This window comes from Gobio gobio (assembly GCF_949357685.1).
Source record: "Gobio gobio genome assembly, chromosome: 2".
Classification (NCBI taxonomy): Eukaryota; Metazoa; Chordata; class Actinopteri; order Cypriniformes; family Gobionidae; genus Gobio; species Gobio gobio.
Genome location: NC_137098.1, coordinates 62,059,762 through 62,078,385, shown reverse-complemented (window position 1 = coordinate 62,078,385; position 18,624 = coordinate 62,059,762). Strand labels below are relative to the sequence as shown.

At 38.0% G+C, this 18,624-nt stretch overlaps 2 protein-coding genes across 3 annotated transcripts in view; one reads left to right on the top strand and one right to left on the bottom strand.

The window, feature by feature from the left end:
- acap1 (ArfGAP with coiled-coil, ankyrin repeat and PH domains 1) overlaps positions 1-6,135 on the top strand; it is a 37,829-nt gene extending 31,694 nt beyond the window's left edge. The window contains exon 24 of the mRNA XM_079809082.1: positions 4,839-6,135. Coding sequence (XP_079665208.1) covers positions 4,839-4,933 — 95 coding nt within the window. The 3' untranslated portion in view covers positions 4,934-6,135. The remainder of the gene's footprint in view (positions 1-4,838) is intronic.
- A 1,933-nt stretch (positions 6,136-8,068) lies between these two features.
- slc16a13 (solute carrier family 16 member 13) lies at positions 8,069-18,514 on the bottom strand. 2 transcript variants are annotated; one of them, XM_079837098.1, is made up of 6 exons: positions 18,208-18,514; positions 14,777-15,018; positions 14,547-14,690; positions 12,486-12,742; positions 11,841-12,366; positions 8,069-10,494 (listed from the first exon to the last, which is right to left on the bottom strand). In XM_079837098.1, exons 2-6 carry the CDS (start codon positions 15,009-15,011, stop codon positions 10,163-10,165), a joined length of 1,494 nt encoding a protein of 497 aa, XP_079693224.1. In that variant the 5' UTR covers positions 15,012-15,018; positions 18,208-18,514; the 3' UTR covers positions 8,069-10,162. The 2 variants fall into 2 exon arrangements, with proteins under 2 accessions (XP_079693224.1, XP_079693225.1); XM_079837099.1 differs by lacking the exon at positions 18,208-18,514 and adding an exon at positions 17,424-17,453.
- Positions 18,515-18,624: the final 110 nt, after the last annotated feature.

Genomic DNA, 18,624 nt, shown 5'->3' with positions numbered 1-18,624 from the left:
TCAGGCTGATTCAACCCATCTTGTTAGACCTTGTTAAACTCTGTTAGACTCCAGGTTTTCCATCTTTAATCATTTCACACACACACACAGGGATATTATTTACGCTCTCATACAGTATATGACTGAAGTACATACTCAGTCACATTTGTTTTGGAAATGAAATGTAAAGTGCTGTAAGAATTTTAGTTTTACACCTGTAACATAAAAATTCACCCTTTACATAAATATATGTAGGGCTATATATAGGATTCAGAAACCCTTGCTATCAGTGACACCGGTGGCCGTTAAGTGAACTGCAGCTTAGCAATTTACTGCTCATGCCCGCTCGCACACAAGAGACGAGACTGAATGTCATTCAGTGTCCCGATATACTCATGACGAAGTTATTCTTCATTCTTTGCTTAGAAGTAAGAAAAAAAATGTAATTACCCTTGCAGAGATATACTTTTAACGAACATCTCAACGCCGTCCGCGCTGCTGAGAGCGACATTTAGACAAAAATGTAATAATGTGCTGCACGCTTTCTCTCAATAACAAAACAAACACAAAAAATAACAGTGGTGAGAAAACAGCAGTTAAAGGAGTAGTTCACTTCAGAATTAATTTCCCGATAAACTACTCCCATGTCATCCAAGATCTCCATGTCTTTCTTTTGTCAGTCGAAAAGAAATGAAGGTTTTTGAGGAAAACATTCCAGGATTTTTCTCCATATAGTGGACTTCAACAGGGACCAACGGGGTTGAAGGTCCAAATTGCAGTTTCAATGCAGCTTCAAAGAGCTCGACACGATCCCAGCAGAGAAATAAGGGTCTTAACCAGGGCTCTGAACCGGTTCAAGGAACGAAAACGAAAACCGGAAACGAACGAAATTTTACGAGGAACAAAAACGGAAACGAAATCAAAATCAATTTGAATCGTTCTGAACAGAAACGTAAATTTGAAATGACCATTAACCGGTTAATAACGTTATTTTATCGTTCTCTTTAATATTTTTATTTGGCAGTGACCAATCATGAATAGAGTAGCTACAGCATGTGACGTTGACGGATCAAGCGAGAGTGAAATGCCCGTGCACCATCATCTATGAATCTACCGGTTACGCAGTATGAGCGCGCATTTACATGCCTCAAGTACATTTCTTTCCCTACTGAGGTCTACAATGAAAGCGCAGGTATTGGAGGACATTCTTTTCGAACGTTTAAATAAGTAGTACGGACTTTAAGCTCAAATAGACTGATTTAGGCTAGTTTATGGATTTTGTTTAAGCCTGTCCAAGTAGGTTACTGGCATCTATCAAACATTTTTCCTATAGAGTTTCAGATTGCCAATACAGGACAGGTCAATGTTTTCTATATAGATGCTTCGTATTAAATGGTATGTTATATTGCATTAAATGATCAAGCTTTATCAGCCGACTGAATTTGATTATGTGATGCAAGGACGTGTTGCGCAGTGTTTGCTTTGAAATGAGCAGTTGACGGTGCATTAAAAGAGCAATGGTTATCCAGTTTATTTATTCTTTATTCATGCAATTTTTAAAACAAGTCGTGTTGAATAAAGGTTATGTACAAAGAATGTTATCACTCTTCTGAAAATAATTCGGCATAAGAGACCACTTTCGATTGTCTAACGCTCCATTAAAACAGGTCCGCTGTTTATGCTTTGTAATTAATGCATGTATTTCTGGTTTTAAAAATGTTATGAAATAAATATTTAAGTTTAATTACCATGCGTTATATTATTATTATTGAGTGAAAATAAGTCTATTTATACATATTTGTTAAAAGTATAGGCTAAATTAAAATAACGTTATTAACCGGTATTTTTTCATATCAAACCGTTTTCGGAACAGTAATGTTTATTGAGGAACGCAAAAACGGAAACGCTATAATATCGATTCTGCTCGGAGTGAACCGATTGATATTTTTTTCCGTTTTTAAGGCCTGGTCTTAACTAGCGAAACATTAGCCTGACAAGCCAGAGCCACATCAAGATGTTGGGTCTGGAAACTCACCATTGGCAGGGCTCAATCCAAGAGGTGGGATAAACGGCTGTCTTTCAAATTCCCACTGCACGCAATAGGAAAGCGGCATTAGCGCCACAACCAACCAGAGCAAAGAAGAAGGTGAAGCCGAGCTAACGTTAGTTGATAGACTTTCGCCGTATCCGGGTCGGCAAAACTCCGAACACATCTTCATTTCTTAAGAATGACTTCAGTGCCGTTCTTTTCTCAAAGTAAAGCTTAACTCAAAGTCTTCCAGAGTCGCGGCCAAAGCCGATATAAAAGACCGCTGTTCGTCAGCTTTGTTTACGAGTAGCACGCAGAACCTCCGCAACTCTGCCATGCCGTCATTGTTAAGCCCGCCCACCCACTCTACACACGCTGTGATTGGCCTGACCAGAGTTTGGTTTTTCCAGCTCTCAGCTCTACCGAGAGTTGCTAGACTACACTCGCGGCAAAATACATTTTCTGCCGCTAGGGTGCATCTAGATTTCTAGGCTAACGAAACATTGGATATTTTCTAAAAATAATTATTTAACCACAAATGCTCATCTTGCACTAGCGTCCAAGACTTCACATTGGACAGGACACACATGACATCGGCGGAAATACCGCCCCAGTGTTTCCACAGTGAACGTGCAAAGACAAAGTCAAATGCACTTTACAAAAAAAAAAAAAAACAACGCTGTCGGACGATTTTGAAGTTGGAGGAGAAAATGAGATGGAGTTTTTCGCCCTACCCTACCTTTTTGAACCGGAGTATACAAACGAACGTCAAGTCACGTATGACCTTTCCAACGTGATTACGTAATGCGTGAAGTCGCGGACGCTAGTGCAAGACAAGCCTTTGTGGTTAAAAAGTATATATGTAACGGAGGCCAGCTAGTAGTCGCTGTGCGAGTAAACCTCACTCCTCTGATCTCAAGAGACGCTCTAGCGACTGACGCTAGGGGTTGCAGCCTTTCTCCTTGTTAGAGCGTCCGACTCTCACGCCGGCGGACCTGAGTTCGAGTCCCGCTTGGAGTGGGAAGGTTCGAACAGGAGGGGTTACATATACATATTTAATTATTTTGTAGAAAACGACTGATTGTTTCGCTAGATAAGACTCTTATTCCTCGGCTGGGATCGAGTCAAGCTCTTTGAAGCTGCATTGAAACTGCAATTTGGACCTTGAACCCGTTGAACCCCATTGAAGTCCACTATATGGAGAAAAAGGTTTTTGAGGAAAACATTACAGGATTTATTTCTTTTCGCCTGAAGACAGACAGACATGAACATCTTGGATGACGTGGGGGTGAGTAAATTTATCAGAAGATTTGAACTCTGAAGTGAACTACTCCTTAAAGAGAGCATCTGATTATAGCGATGATATGTTTGCACAAGCTCTGCAATCGTAATGTTGACAAAAAAGGTCATTAAAGCAGCACTAGGTAACTTTTCAACCTTTATAATATATTTTCAAACCTCTTGTGATGATACATCGACTTACAATAGGTTGAATGACACGTCTGCCATAGCCTGACGGGGTCCGTATCGTTTTTAATCGTACTTTTAAACTTCAGGTTTCGAGTAGTAACCCGAGAAAAAAAAGAACTACAAAATTCGACCGCTTTACGGCATATACGTCGCTTCCACCACCACCCCCACTTCCTTTATTTCGGACGTGCGAGCCCAACTATCGTTTGTTTGCCGAATGTTATAGTCATGGCCGAAGCAGCTCAGAAAAATAAGAAAGCAAAAGTTTTGTCGGAGGAAAACAAAAAGAGGAAACGAGAGTGATCGGATTAAAGGCAGGACGAGGATCAACATTGGGCCAGCGTTTGCTCGTTGGCGTGAGCTGGAGGAGGAGGGGCTACATTCTTGCAAGAAAATACATAAGACGTACAAAATCATATTTTAGGATACCTAACATGTCTGTGATATTGGTTTATTTGTCTTTCCTCAAGCTATAATGCAAATCGATTTTTCAAATTTGCAGATTCATCTAGGGTAGCTTGATATTATAATATTGACGATATATGGTTATTACCTACCACTCAAACATTGAACTGAAGTATCATATAGATTCTGTAAAAAGGGAACCAATAGACTAGGCTACTATAATGACGCTGGCTTGTAAGCGTGAGCATCGCGATCATTTGGCATTTGAAAAAAATAAAACCCATGAAATTATATTCATATGACATGCTGAAACATGTGCCACTGTACCTGGGATGAAGACATTTCACACGCGACGCAAAAGCAGAACCATCTATGAGCAGAACACCTGCATGTGAACTCCATAGAACTCCTGCTGCAGTGTTCAGGGCTATCATAGCTGTCATGTCAACAAATGCCTGTGCGATGCATCCCCTGATGTAGGATGACAGAGTTTACGACAGTAGTAGAGGACAATACTGTTTCCCAACTGTAGGGGGACCCCGAGAGCAAAAACTACCTAGTGCTGCTTTAAAATTGCACTTATGATAGTTTGATTTATAAAGTAGGCCTATATTTGAGAGTACAGACAATATAGCTCTGGCTATGTGAGACTCTAGTTTGAATGAATCCCTTTGACATTACACTACAGAATATCTTTTTCGGCATTATCCTGAACGGAAGAGAGCGCGTGAACGTTCTTATGATTTTCCCGGCAAAGTCCTTCACATAAAAATCAGTCTACAGGCTTTCATAGACAACCTAGAAACTCGAGGAAGGTTTTTCGTTACAAGCTGTTCACACGTTGATTAATAAATTGATTAATACATGAAAATTACATATAGCCCCTTTAAAGTTGTGCTTCTTATTCAATATTCTGCTAATACAAATTTGTCTGTATTTTTTTTTCCTCCTGTAGGTGATGATACCTATCATGATATCTTCAGGGATTTCTCCCAAATGGCTTCCAACAACCCAGAGAAGCTTAAGCGCCGTAGCGCCGACATGAAGTAAACCACATGACCACTAGATGTCAATGTTACACCAATATACCGCTCCAGTAGACATAATGAAGTTATTACCACATACTATTGCTTTTGTTTTTTTGCTGAAACGTCACCTGGCTGGCTCCCACAGTAAATGCCTCTTATGAAATGCTGCTTCATTTGGTTCGTCTGGTGCACATGATTGTGGGTCTAAACATCTGGGTTTTAGTATATTTATCCCAGTTTAGGCTTTAGGATGTCATGAATAATATTCCAGAAAGTTATTTCTTTGGGCACATTTGAGGGATAATTTATCATTTGAGCAAGTTTACATTCCAAATGTTATGAAAGCAACAGTAGTGGTGGGATGGACGCCTTTACGTTTCTCATTTTAAATGGCAATTTATCCTCATTGAAATTATTTGAAGTTGCTTTTCTTTTTTTATTCACTATGTTGTGAGCCACAGTGTTAATGCAACTTGAATGTAAATGTTACTTTGGGTGAGAGATCACTGTTTGCTTGGTTCTCCTGTATAATTTTATTTCCATTTTCTCTTTTTATAAGACCAAGAACAACATGTTTGAAATGGTTAATTGATGTGTTTCGTGAGCATGCAATGCTCTAAGCAACGTATTTGAAATTGATTACCGTGAAAACGGTAGAATATGTAGCTAAATAAATAAATGATTCTCGACTCATCATGTGACTTGCATTTCTATGCTATGCTACTGGTTAACCAGGGGCCAGTTGCATAAACATAGCTGGTGTCTTAAGAACTAGTAAAAATTTTTTTTTTAAATAAATACCCAATTAGCCAGGCCAATCAGTCTTTCTTTTTGCATTCAAATTAGAACAATTTACTTGAAATGGTTATGACTAGGGCTGAGTATTGACACAAATTTCACAATTAGATACGATTTTGATTCACAAGCTTGCAATTCAATTCCGATTCGATTCAATGTCGATTATTTTGGATATATATCAGGTACAATACATGGCAAATTTCCTCAAGGAAAGCAGATCTCTTAACTAATGCTGTAAACTATGGGAGTCAGTTGGTACATTGCCTACTATAATATTGAAGGTAAAAATGAACTGATATGTATACTTAACTTAAATTACATTCAATTGTTTTTTTTTTTAAATAATAATAACGTTATAATATTAATTTACAATTACAATACTTCTACTCCAAATCGTTTTTTGAAATAAACAATGGTGGCTGTCATAAAAACTTGCCAGATTTATTCAAACATGCATTAAATATTGAAAAACATAAACAAAATATATAATGAATATGTAATATGGTACATATATTTATCAAAATGCTCCTCTCTAAAGTTCATTTTTCTAGCTGACTAACGAGTTTATGGACACTGGATATGGTTTTTCTGAGGTAAATACATGACATTGTTTACAAGCTGTTACTGTCTTTCCACGGTTGAAACACTGATTGAGCGATTCCATGTGACATGATACGGATTTCGGTAAGATGTACTCTATCTTTGAACACACTTTCAGACGCTTATTCATGTTTACTTCGCTCTGTTAGGCCTATTAAAGCGGATGAGTTCACGTGCGTTGCGCGCTCCGGCTTCTCTTGAGCGGAGCTGCACCCGAGCGAACTCGCGCCACAGTATTTATGTTTTTGAATTTCGTGATAAAATGGACGTAATTTAAAATCGGAGACTTTGTTTCATATCAGAGATTATTGCGATTTATTGGATGGGAGGCGCGCTGCAATGTCCCGTTCATTCGACTAATCAATTCTTGGGATTTAAGAATCGATATCGGTTCGTAAAAATGAGAATGATTAAAATTGAAAAATCAATATTTTTAACCAGCTCTAGTTATGACCTGGAGAAAACAGTGATGTTATCCAGCTCTTTTCAAGTATCATACAGTGACAATGAGGGCAGATCAGTAATTTAGTTGAAAATGTATTTGAATATTTAGTTGAAAATGTAGTGTCCCTAACTGAGCAAGCCAAGCCAAAGACTAGTCGAAGCAGTTTATGCAACCGGCCCCTGGATAAAGAATTTTGCAAAGAAACTCCATTAACACTTGCATAAACATAAGCTATACACTGCCATTCAAACGTTTGGGGTCAGTACTTTTTTTGATAGAAACATTCAATTGTTTTTATTTGTTTGAATCGGACAACAAAAAAACGACAGCTACACCTGTTAGTCAGCAAAGTTAATTGAGAAAAATCGAGTTAAAGGGTTTATTCTCTCAAAAATGAAATTCTGTCATTAATTCCTCGCCCTCATGTCGCCCGTAAGACCTTCGCTCATCTTCAGAACACAAAAGACATTTTTGATGAAAGCTCTCCATGTGACTCCAGTGGTTCAACCTAACACTTTACAATTAGGTTGTATTAGTTTAAAACATTAACTTACCATGAACACCTCTGACAGACTGACACAGATGTGAAGAAATTGTTGAATAAAGTCGTTATTTTTGTTTTTTATTTTTTGTGCACAAAGTATTCTCGTCGCTTCATAAAATTACGGTTGAACCACTGGAGTCACATATTTTAACAATGTCTTTACTGCCTTTCTGACCTTGAGAGTGTTAATTCAATTGCTGTCTATGGAGGGATGGGAGAGCTCTCAGATTTAATCAAAAAAAATTCATTTGTGCTCTAAAGATGAACGAAAGTCTTACGGGTTTGAAACGACATGAGGGCGAGGAATTAATGACAGAATTTTCAGTCAGCACGAGTAAGATTGTGTTGATAGACAAAGGAAAGGTACTCCTCTCCGAAAAAATACAAATAATTAGAGGTTTAATTGCTATTTGGAGCATTGGGATCGTTAGATGAGGGGTTAATTGACCAAAATCAAAAATGTTCACTTGTTTTGCCTGTAGCTCGAAATTATCCCGACTCATTTTGGTAGCAAGGGTCACAAATGCTAAAAAAAAATATAAATTTACAAAAAAAGAAAAGAAAATAATATTTCTTGAGCATGAAATCAGCATGTTAGTATGATTTCTGAAGGATCGTGTGACACTGAAGACTGGAGGAATGATTGTGAAAATTCAGCTTTGATCACTGGAATAAATTACATTTGAAAATGTGCTAAAATAGAAAAATGCTATTTGAAATTGTAATATTTAACAATATGACTGTATATTAGATCAAACAAATGCAGCCCTGGTGTTAAATAGCATTTTATTTAACCACATTAAAACAATTAATCCAGATTCAATTGTTCCAATAAAACCTAACTGTCTTATTAAAGCACAACAGGCACATAAAAGGTAAAAATCACCAGCTCGGCTCAAACTCCACTCAACCTTTCACTTAGATCAAAAGTCAACGTGCAAAGTGTAGTCCTAAAGTTATGAAGCTCAAACGCTAACTGAACTGATCCAACTTCAAGAAGAGTTTCACTTCTCATACTACGCAAGCAAACTGAGATTTGTTTAATTGCATAAAGGCAGTGAGTGCGGCCAATCTCAAGGCAATAAGAGCCTCTCGCATGAGAAAGCAAAGTCTGGCAGTCTATGAAGATTAAGGCTCACGTGTTTGGTGTGTCTTTAAAACAGCATTACTGACTAGCATTCAAAGGGTTTTCCATGTGAAGTAGAGAATTATCAAGACTGAAATGAATCTACACGAGTAAATCTCTTGTATTATGTCATAAAAATTGTAAACAAAAAAAAAAAAGTCTTACACAATGTGTAACACACTTTGGTCAATGATTCACCAGTATATTTAAGTCAGTGACCTCTGTGGATTAAGTATGTCAATATTCCCTTGACCTTGAAGATCACAGTGAAAACCCTTCACATTAGGCAAATCCCCATCATAAAACATTTTAAAATATGCACAGTTTATCAATGAAATGCACAAAAGAGGCAATTTGACTTTGAAATGACAACAAAAGAAAACATTTCTCTCCATGTGCAACTCAAGAAAAAGAAAAGACCAGCTGTAATCAAGTAAATGTAAGTAGTATGTGCGTGAAAGAGTGAGAGAATAATGCTCTAGTCGAGGAGCTGAACGGGGATTAGCATTGCTATGTTAGCATTAGCTTGCCTTCCTGTCTTTGTATAGGCTACTATTATAGCCTCTAGCACCAAACAAGAAAATGTTTAGCCTTTATCTTAGCTATTGCTTGAGGTGAAAACATGTCTGATATGTGCTGACCAAGCAGTTAAAAGCTTATTTGGAATTGAGAAAGTTCTTGCTAGCAGCCCTCATGTTTGACTAGCCTTGAATACACAATGCCCCTCGGTAACTGCGCTTCATAAAAAGCACAAATGTCATTTACTCCACCAAACTCCATCCTAATCAGTGCCGGAGGAAAACGTGTCACCATAAATTACAATCCAAAAATTCTAATAGTATAATAAAAACAATCATTTATAAATAAATAGATTTTCTGCTAGCATACTTCACAGTAACACCGCGTCATGGTGTCAGATAGAAAAACCATGGTGTTTAATATACAGTGCCCTCCATAAATTCAGAAATGGGCAAGGAAAAGTGCACTTTTAGGACAATATCGGCACAAATCCTTATTTTGTGGCGATTTTGCATTGGCAGGAGAAAAATTATGAAAAGATCGAGTTCTACGGAGGCCCAAAAGGGACATGGCGAGCGGAAAAACATGAAAAAATATGTCAATGACTTTGCGTTCACTCGCAAAACTTTGGCAAAGAACTGCTAGCGAACGCAACGTTTCTCGAGGGAACGCAAAACATTTGCGAGAGAACCAAGCTCATATTTTTTTCCATCACCAAATTATAATAATATCTCAAAGATACTAAAACAACACTGCACAGCTGCTAGTGTCTGAAAGTGACATTTGTATATTATCATTATTATATAATCAAAATGTTATGATAATTAAAGCTACTTTATTGCATTTAGGTCATGAGAAGGATTTATGCTGATTTTGTCCTATTGTATAACTTTGAGAGGGCACTCATTTCATAGTGCATGTCCCAAAAACATGGTTTTACCATGAATCCAGAATCATTAAATTAACTATATTTTTGACATTAAGACATTTGTATTAAACTTTATACAAGTTACTATAAAGTTAGCTAACTGACTGCACATTTGAGTGACTGCTGCTTTCAAAACCGAGAAACATCGGATTGTCTTGTTATTATCCGAAAAGCACTAGTAGCAAATTTCACAATATAAATATAATATAATCTAACCGATTTCCAAAACCAACATTTGCCTATAATGTCCTTTTAAAACTAGCACTACCACCATTAGCTAACGTCACACAATCATCGTGTTTCCTTTAAATTAGTCAGATGCATCATTTCCTGAGGTATTTCTTCCCGTTCTTGAGAACGGATCTTTAACTCCGTATCCGAGTACAGCATATCATCCGAAGGGCACAGTTTCTCGGAGACCGAGTTAGAGGATATCGTTGGTTTGAGTAGTCCATCTTCAATGGAGCAATCCTGAGACTTCTTCTTTGATGGTGACGGGGGTGGAGGGGCCGTACAAGACCAGAAATAGGGAAGAGTCATTGTGACTAACGTACCTAACAAGAGGAAACCTCCAGCAGTGATAAAAGATGCTGTGTATGTTCCAGTGGAGTCCTTCAGCCAGCCTACGAGAAAAAAAAATGGAGATGGAACAATCATTTCAGTGCTGATTGTGAATTTAAAGAGTTGTATCAATTCTGTCTGCCTTTTAAAGAGGACCTATTGTGCTTTTTTACATTTTCAATTTTCTTTAGTTGCTGTTTGAGCATGAAAAGGTCTGCAAAGTCACAAAGCACAGTCACTCCAAAGGGAGTTCTTCTCTATATCGGTTTCTGAACTCCCTGAAACTCTTCCATTGAGTTTTCTTCTAAAGGGGAGGGTCTTGGTTGAGTTGAGTTAGTAGTGTGTTGGAACCATAGACTGTAAAAAAAATATGGACGTAGTGTCCATCACCCGTAGGTTTCTGAAGAGCATTTTTGAAGCCCAAAAGTGGGCGGAGCCGGCCGTCGCATCTTGGCAGCGTGTCACCGTGCAAAACCAAAAAATAGGCAAATAGAGGGAAAGAGGGAGGATGAACAGACAGCAGACAAATGGGAGCATCGGCTATCCATCTGTCACTTAAATCGCCGCGTCATTAACTATGCAGAACTTTAAGGCTTAAAGGGTTAGTTCACCCAAAAATGAAAATAATGTCATTTATTCCTCACCCTCGTGCCGTTCCACACCCGTAAGACCTCCGGTCATCCTCGGAACACAAATGAAGACATTTGTGTTGAAATCCGATGGCTCAGTGAGGCCTGCATAGGCATCAATGTAATTTACTCTCTCAAGATCCATTAATGTACTAAAAACATATTTAAATCAGTTCATGTGAATACAGTGGTTCAATTTTAATATTATAAAGCGACAAGAGTATTTTTCGTGCGGCAAAAAAACTAAATAAATAACTAAATTCGATACGATACCAGACTAAAATACCTCAATACCGATACGGAATCGATACCATGGCAAAAAAACTGTAAAAGTTATTGAATAATATTACATATTATTCCAGCTGCTGGAATAATATTACATATTACATATAATATTACATATTATTCCAGCTTACAGTCCCCAGCTGCTGAAAGAGGAATCCACGGCCAAGCCCTGCACCAGACCATAAAAGATACACCAACTACTGCAGAACGCTGCAGTCAGTGGCTTTGGATCAGGTGGAAAGACCTGTATTGTGTTTAAAAGGCCTAAATAACTGATGTGTCCCCTACATGACCCCTGGCATCCACTAGTGGTTGGCGCATTTCAGCATTCGGTGTTTTACACTGCACTAATGCTGAATGTGCCAACCACTAGTGGATGCCAGGAAAGTAGACCCCAATGTGTTCACCTAGTAGACCCCAAAAACAAAATCAAGACTGAAAAGGCATAATATGTCCTCTTTAAATAAAATGTTTGGGATCTGATGAGCTCCTACCAGACAGTGGTGCTCCCAGCAGCCCTCCAACGCTCTCAATGAGCTGCACGAGGCCAAGGGCTCCCAGCACTCGCTCAATGCCGACGATCTCCGGCACCACCGCGAAGGCCAGCGGCGTCATCGCTCCTGCGCAGAACCCATAGGCCACACTGACGACCAACAGTCCTGGGTAACTCACAGCAGCAGGAATGAGCATCAGAGAAAGGCCCAGTAACCCAGTCCACACCACCAGCATGTGGGGCAGCCGCATTTTGCCAAGATCCGAGGCCCAACCGGAGGCTACACGGCCAACAATGTCTGCCACACCGGTTACAGAGATTACGAAGGCGGCCTGGTACTCAGTGAAATGAACGTGCCGGCTGTGGGCGACCAGGTGAACGTAGGGGATGAAGTAGCCCGCATTGAAGAAGGTGATGGCCACGGCATAAGTGAGGAAGCCTCGGTGTGAAAGCAGGGAGAGCTCAAAGCACTCGTAGATACGGGAGAGTAAAACAGAGCATCTGTTGAGGTTGGTCGAGTTTTCAGTCTGAGAAAAGCACAAAAAGAGAAATATTGACTTTTAAATAAAAAAATATATAATTGCATAATTCTGTTCCTTTTATTAATTTTTCCCCATTTTATGGATTTGTATATCAGAACGCATACCTTGTTCACAACTTTTGGATTCCCTAGAGGTCGAATGAGAGCTCCACAAGCGATCATGTTGAAGCTGAGGCCTCCGAGGATGAGCAAGGCCCCACGCCAAGCGTAAACTTCTACTAGATATTGAAAAAGCGGGGAGAAGGCGAAAGAGGCAAGGCCGACGCCTGTGAAGCCCAGGCCCATTGCTAGAGATCTCCGCATGGTGAAATACTGCATCACTGACGCAACAGTAGGGGTGAAGACCAGTGCCCAGCCTAAACCTGACACAGATAAACAGAGTCACAACACGAATCAGGATCCTAAAAATTGGATGATGGTAAATGATTAGTTCACCTAAAATGTAAAATTACCCCATGATTTACTCACCCTCAAGCCATTCTAGGTGTATATGACATTCTTCTTCTTTTAGCCAAACACAATCTGAGTTATATTAAAACAATCCTGTCTTTTTCAAGCTTTATAATGGGAGTGAATGGTACCTTTGATTTTTAAAGGAACACGGCACTATTTTTGAAAATAGGTTCATTTTCCAACTCCCCTCCAACAGTTGAGTTTTACCGTTTTCGAATCCATTCAGTCGATCTCCGGGTCTGGTGGTAGCAGTTTTAGCATAGCTTAGCATAGATCATTGAATCTGATTAGACCGTTAGCATCTCGCTCAAAAATGACCAAAGAGTTTCGATATTGTTCCTATTTAAAACTTGACTCTTCTGTAGTTACATCGTGTACTAAGACCGACGGAAAATGAAAAGTTGCAATTTTCTTGGCCGATATGGCAAGGAACTATTCTCTCATTCCTGCGTAATAATCAAGGAACTTTGAGCCGTACCATGAGTGCAGCGGCGCAATCATATTACACAGCACCTGATAATAGTCCCCAGCGCTCTCTGTGTAAGCAGTTTGTCACGGTGGTTATGTTGACGGAAGTTAACCTATTTTCAGGCGCTGCGTAATATTGCGTCGCTGCACCCATGGTACGACAGTAAAGTTCCTTGATTATTACGCAGGAATGAGAGTATAGTTCCTAGCCATATCGGCCTAGAAAATCACAACTTTTCATTTTCCATAACTACAGAAGAGTCAAGTTTTAAATGGGAACAATATCGAAACTCTTTGGTCCTTTTTGAGCGAGATGCTAACGGTCTAATCAGATTCAATGATCTCTGCTAAGCTATGCTAAAACTGCTACCCCCAGACCCGGAGATCGACTGAATGGATTCGAAAACGGTAAAACTCGACTGTTGGAGGGGAGTTGGAAAATGAGCCTATTTTCAAAAATAGTTCCTTTAAGCCCAAAAAAGTGCATCCATCCATCTTAAAAGTAACCTGGCTCAGGGTAATAAAGGCCTTCGAAACCAAAGAGATGCATTTTTGTTAGAAAAAACTCCATATTTATTAACTATACCAACTTTATAAACTATAGTCACTGGCTTCTGGTAATGGCCGTACATGAGTCGGACTTCCGGCAGAAAAGTGACCTCTGACCTGACATATGACGTAGGAGTACCGTAAGCTTAGGCCTCTCGCTGTTCAAACAAATAGGGCTGGACAACAAACTCGAGCTCCTCCAACATTTCTCTTTAAAAATTCTCGTTTTAGACTCTAATTCGTGACCGGTGGTTTGTTTTGCTCTATCCTCTGCACTCCCACGTTCATCAATACGTCATGCGTCAGGTCAGAGGTCACTCTTCTGCCAAAACTTGACTTGTGTACGGCCGTTACCGGAATCCAGTGATTATAGTTTATAAAGTTATAAAAATTGATATTTTTCTAACAAAAACGCATTGCTTCACTTCAGAATGTCTTTATTAACCCTCTAGAGCTGTATGGATTACTTTTATGATGGGTGGATGCGCTCTTTTGGGCTTCAAAAAAAATTCTATTCACTGCCATTATAAAGCTTGGAAGAGGCAGGATAGTTTTTAATATAACTCCGATTGTGTTTGGTTGAAAGAAGAAAGTCATATACACCTAGAATGGCTTGAGGGTGAGTAAAATATATGAGATAATTTTCATCTTTGGGTGAACTAACCCTTTAAGGACACTATTTACAAGAGCATCTACCTGAAATGAATCCCATGGTCATGTAAAGATGTAAAAGAGATGTTGCCTGGGAAGCCAGAATGAATCCCAGGCCTGAGAGGAATCCTCCCATCATTACAACTGGACGAGCTCCATACACATTACAGGCGGCTGCGGCTATTGGACCTGTATGCATTAATTAATGCATATTAACAATGTGTCGTTTTACCATATTGTGTTTGTTGATAAAGACATGTCTTGAATGAACTTACTCATTAGCTGTTGCATGGCCAACCCAATGGATGTTATCCAAGACACTGCCTGAGCACTCTCATCAAAGTACTGCACAAACTCCACGAAAAAGACACCCAAGCTGCGGATGAGCCCAAACACCAGGGCAGAAGTCACGAAAAGAGACCCCACCACCACCCAACCCCAACCCCCATCAGGTGCCGCCATCTGCGGGGACGGCCGCTGCTTTTCCTGCGTCTCTTGGGGCTTTTCCATCTTTGCACTGAAGAGACAGATTAAAGAGGCCATATTATGCCCTTTTACAAAGTGTTGATTTTGTTTAGAACAGGTTCACGCTTTAATGTAAAAATAAAAAAAACAACACTTTGCAAACATTTTGCATATGCCTTGGGTGGGAATTATTTAAATGAGGGAGTTCAGAAAAATAGTGACTCGTGCTTTGTAACTATTATAAGACCTTCACGCACAAACAGCAACATTACACACTAAAGAACGTTGAAAATGAAAGAAAAAAAAAACAAAACGTAACAGGTCCTCTTTTAAGGCAAGACACCGCAGGTGAAAAAGGGTAAAAATGAAATGAACTAATAGATTTCACCAAAATTCCCCAGTTGATTGATTACATTAAGAATTGCAAACATTTTTCTTGTATTACAAGTTTTCTGAAATGTAAAGTTTTCTAGGCATTATCTAATGAAATATGCTCTAACTTGCATACATTTCCAGAACAGAAATCTGACCACTGAATTAAGTTAATTTTATTGACATATTAGAGTTAAAGGTTTTTACAGACGGGATTTTGGATTTCTCTTTTTATCACTCCATTAATCTGAAAATACTGTCAATAGCCAAAGAAAAAAAAAAAATCAGGAATAAATTGTACAAAATCTAGATAATTACATATGAACAAACCCCTCAGAATATAGATTTGAATGAAACTCTAAAGTTTGGTGTATGTAAAGCTGCTGAAATGGAGATTCGGTGCAGGAGGAAAACTATCATTTTGAGAAAACAGCCTTTAAAAGATATGTACTGTGATTGAAATCTACACATGCAAATAGATTAAGTGCAATAAAGCAACACTTAAAAGTGTATTTTGATTTTATTCTTTCCACTAGTTTGAAACAACACTTTATGAAAATCAAAATTGTAGTGTCTCGCATTAAGAGAAGTGGAGGACTATGAAAATGACACCTTTTTCCCACATCTACTGCACAGGCAGGTGCTTCTTGGCAAATAATTGGTCTGTAACATACGGTTCATGGTCTCTTTAACATTACCCAGAAACTTTACCCATCTGTTCACTCTGCCACAGTGCTGATTAAACATCTACTGGTTTCAATTCTAAAGCCAAGAGGTTTTATATTCATTTATCAGTCAGGTGTCAGATCTTGTCCTGGGGCCGGTTGCATAAACCGTTAAGACTAGTCTTACAAGTTAGACATACATTTTTTTCTTTAAGACTGTTCATAATTTTTTGAAATCAGTTACATAAAAACATAGACTGGCCTAATTTGATACGAAAAGTAATACTGAATGCCACTTGCCTAACTGCTAGTAGCTCATACTAGATCTTAAGACACTGTCTTAACATAATGGCTTAGTTTATGCAACTGGCCCCTGGTCTAATTTCCTCTAACACACATACACATAAGATTTGAATTTAGTTAGAAAATAAGTTGATCACGAGATGGACTCTGAACTGTCATTAACAGTGATTTCAAAATCTGATTTAAAAAAACCTACATTTAAAAATATTTTTTTTAGATCAAGCTTATTTTAACATTAAAACATTGGTAGAAAAACTGAATGTACTACCAGCCTAAAATACATGAAAAATATTTGCTGTGCATAAAATAGCAATCATACTGTATATTCAAAGTACAATTACTACTATTATTAAAAATGTAGTAAATTAAATTTTGATTATAGGTTATACAACTACCAAAAAGACACATCTTTATTACTATTATTATTATTATACTACACTAGAATTATACTGTAAAACTTTATTTTCATATTACATATAAATATACAACATTGGTAGAAAAACTGAAAGGACTACCAGCTTAAAATACATACATTAAAATATTTGCTGTGCATAAAATAGCAATCATACTGTATATTCAATTTACAATTACTACTATTAAAAATGTAGTAAATAATGAAGTTGTTTAGATTATAGGTTACACAACTACCAAAATGGCACATCTTTATTATTGTCATACTAAACTACAATTACACTGTAAACATATCAATTATTATTACATAATATATAAACATACATATTACATAAATATACACATATATAGCCTATATAACAGGCAAGTTTATGCACATAAAATGCATAACATGGCTGGCCGATATAGGCTTGAATTTTAAATCTTGGCTTTATTGTATTTTTTCCATAACATGTTTCTACACACTGTGAAAGAAGGAAAGACAAAACATTATTTTGCAGGGTCGGTTTCCACCACTATACATTATATTCATTTCTTTATTTTAGCATCATTGAAATGACTAAAATGTTTTACAGTTTACACTTTTTTGCTGTTGATGATGCAACCAAACAAGAAATCCCATTTTAAAATGTTCAATGTGCACCTGTAGGGACATAAATATACACAATAAAAAGTAATAGCCGTCAAAAAACAGCATGACACCAACCTTTTGCCCTCTCTGTCAATCTCCTCTGCCTTTTGCAAGTAACAGACGTCTCCTGTCCACGCAACACCTCATTATGTAACGCCATTATGCGTTTTTATCGGTTTATATCCACGTTTATATTACGTTTTTTTAACAGATGTGTATAATGTAGGCCTACTATAAAATAACGAAGACTTAAGTTATGAAACATGTCAGGTTTTAATGTGTGCACGTGAACGTTTATGATGAGAAACATTATGAAAAATATGGAAATTTAAATTATTTTAAACATTTTATTTCGTTGATATCAGTCTACAATACTCGATCTCTGGATGTATAACAATTATTATAGTATTTTATTAATATAATTTATTTAACGTGATCGCAGTTAATATTCATGAAATCACTCTTGTGTGGTGACGTAGTTCCACTTCCTCCTGCGTCGTTATCTAGCATTATTGATATTTAGCACACGGGATTTGACAGTGACACGATTTATTCATGAGTTTATTAATATCTATCAATACAAACGCGAACATATGGACCTGATCTTGCACACCAAATGTGTTATTATAATTACAGTTGAGGCTTGTATTTTCATAATGGACGTACACAGACATTTGATATATGTGTTACAATGAAACACTAAACATTTTAAACATAACAGTATGTAGCATTTCTGCTTGATGCATGACATATAATACACAATCATTTGTAGTGTAAAATACCGCCATGACAATATTATCCGTTTACAAAATGCGATTGCTTCAGGATAATGTGTCCACAGAACAGATCAGTCACTTACCCATAACACAATCACCCCTTCTCCTTTCGAGTCATGATGATTAGGTCAGATCAAATAAACATCTTTTTAAATGCACAGACCGGTAAGTATTGGTGAGCACATCGTCGATGGTACCTTTCGACTTATTCACCTGCTGTCTTTCTTGACAGCCTCTATTAAGTGCACGTGCTGGTTTAGTTTCAGCGAAGCTCCGCCTCCAGAGCGCGCTCACGAGCTAGCATAAAGTTTCCGTTTATTTCAACAATGTAGTCTACATCGATCACTTATAAACTACACGTGCAGTGTTATGTTCAAGTAAGTCGACAATAACAGCACATTCAGCATTCAGCTGTCATGCATTTAACTACTGTCAGTAAAGATTGACTTTCTCTATGAAAAAAGGCCACCTAGCGATAGTCTCAGTTAATGGTTAGAGAT

Excerpts from the sequence above, each read along its gene's own strand:
- slc16a13 (XM_079837098.1), bottom strand. The coding sequence starts at position 15,011 with ATGGAAAAGCCCCAAGAGACGCAGGAAAAGCAGCGGCCGTCCCCGCAG. Across the intron at positions 14,691-14,776 it reads GGCCATGCAACAGCTAATGA|GTCCAATAGCCGCAGCCGCC; the intron begins GTAAGTTCATTC and ends TAATGCATACAG. Across the intron at positions 12,367-12,485 it reads ATCCAAAAGTTGTGAACAAG|ACTGAAAACTCGACCAACCT; the intron begins GTATGCGTTCTG and ends TGCTTTTCTCAG.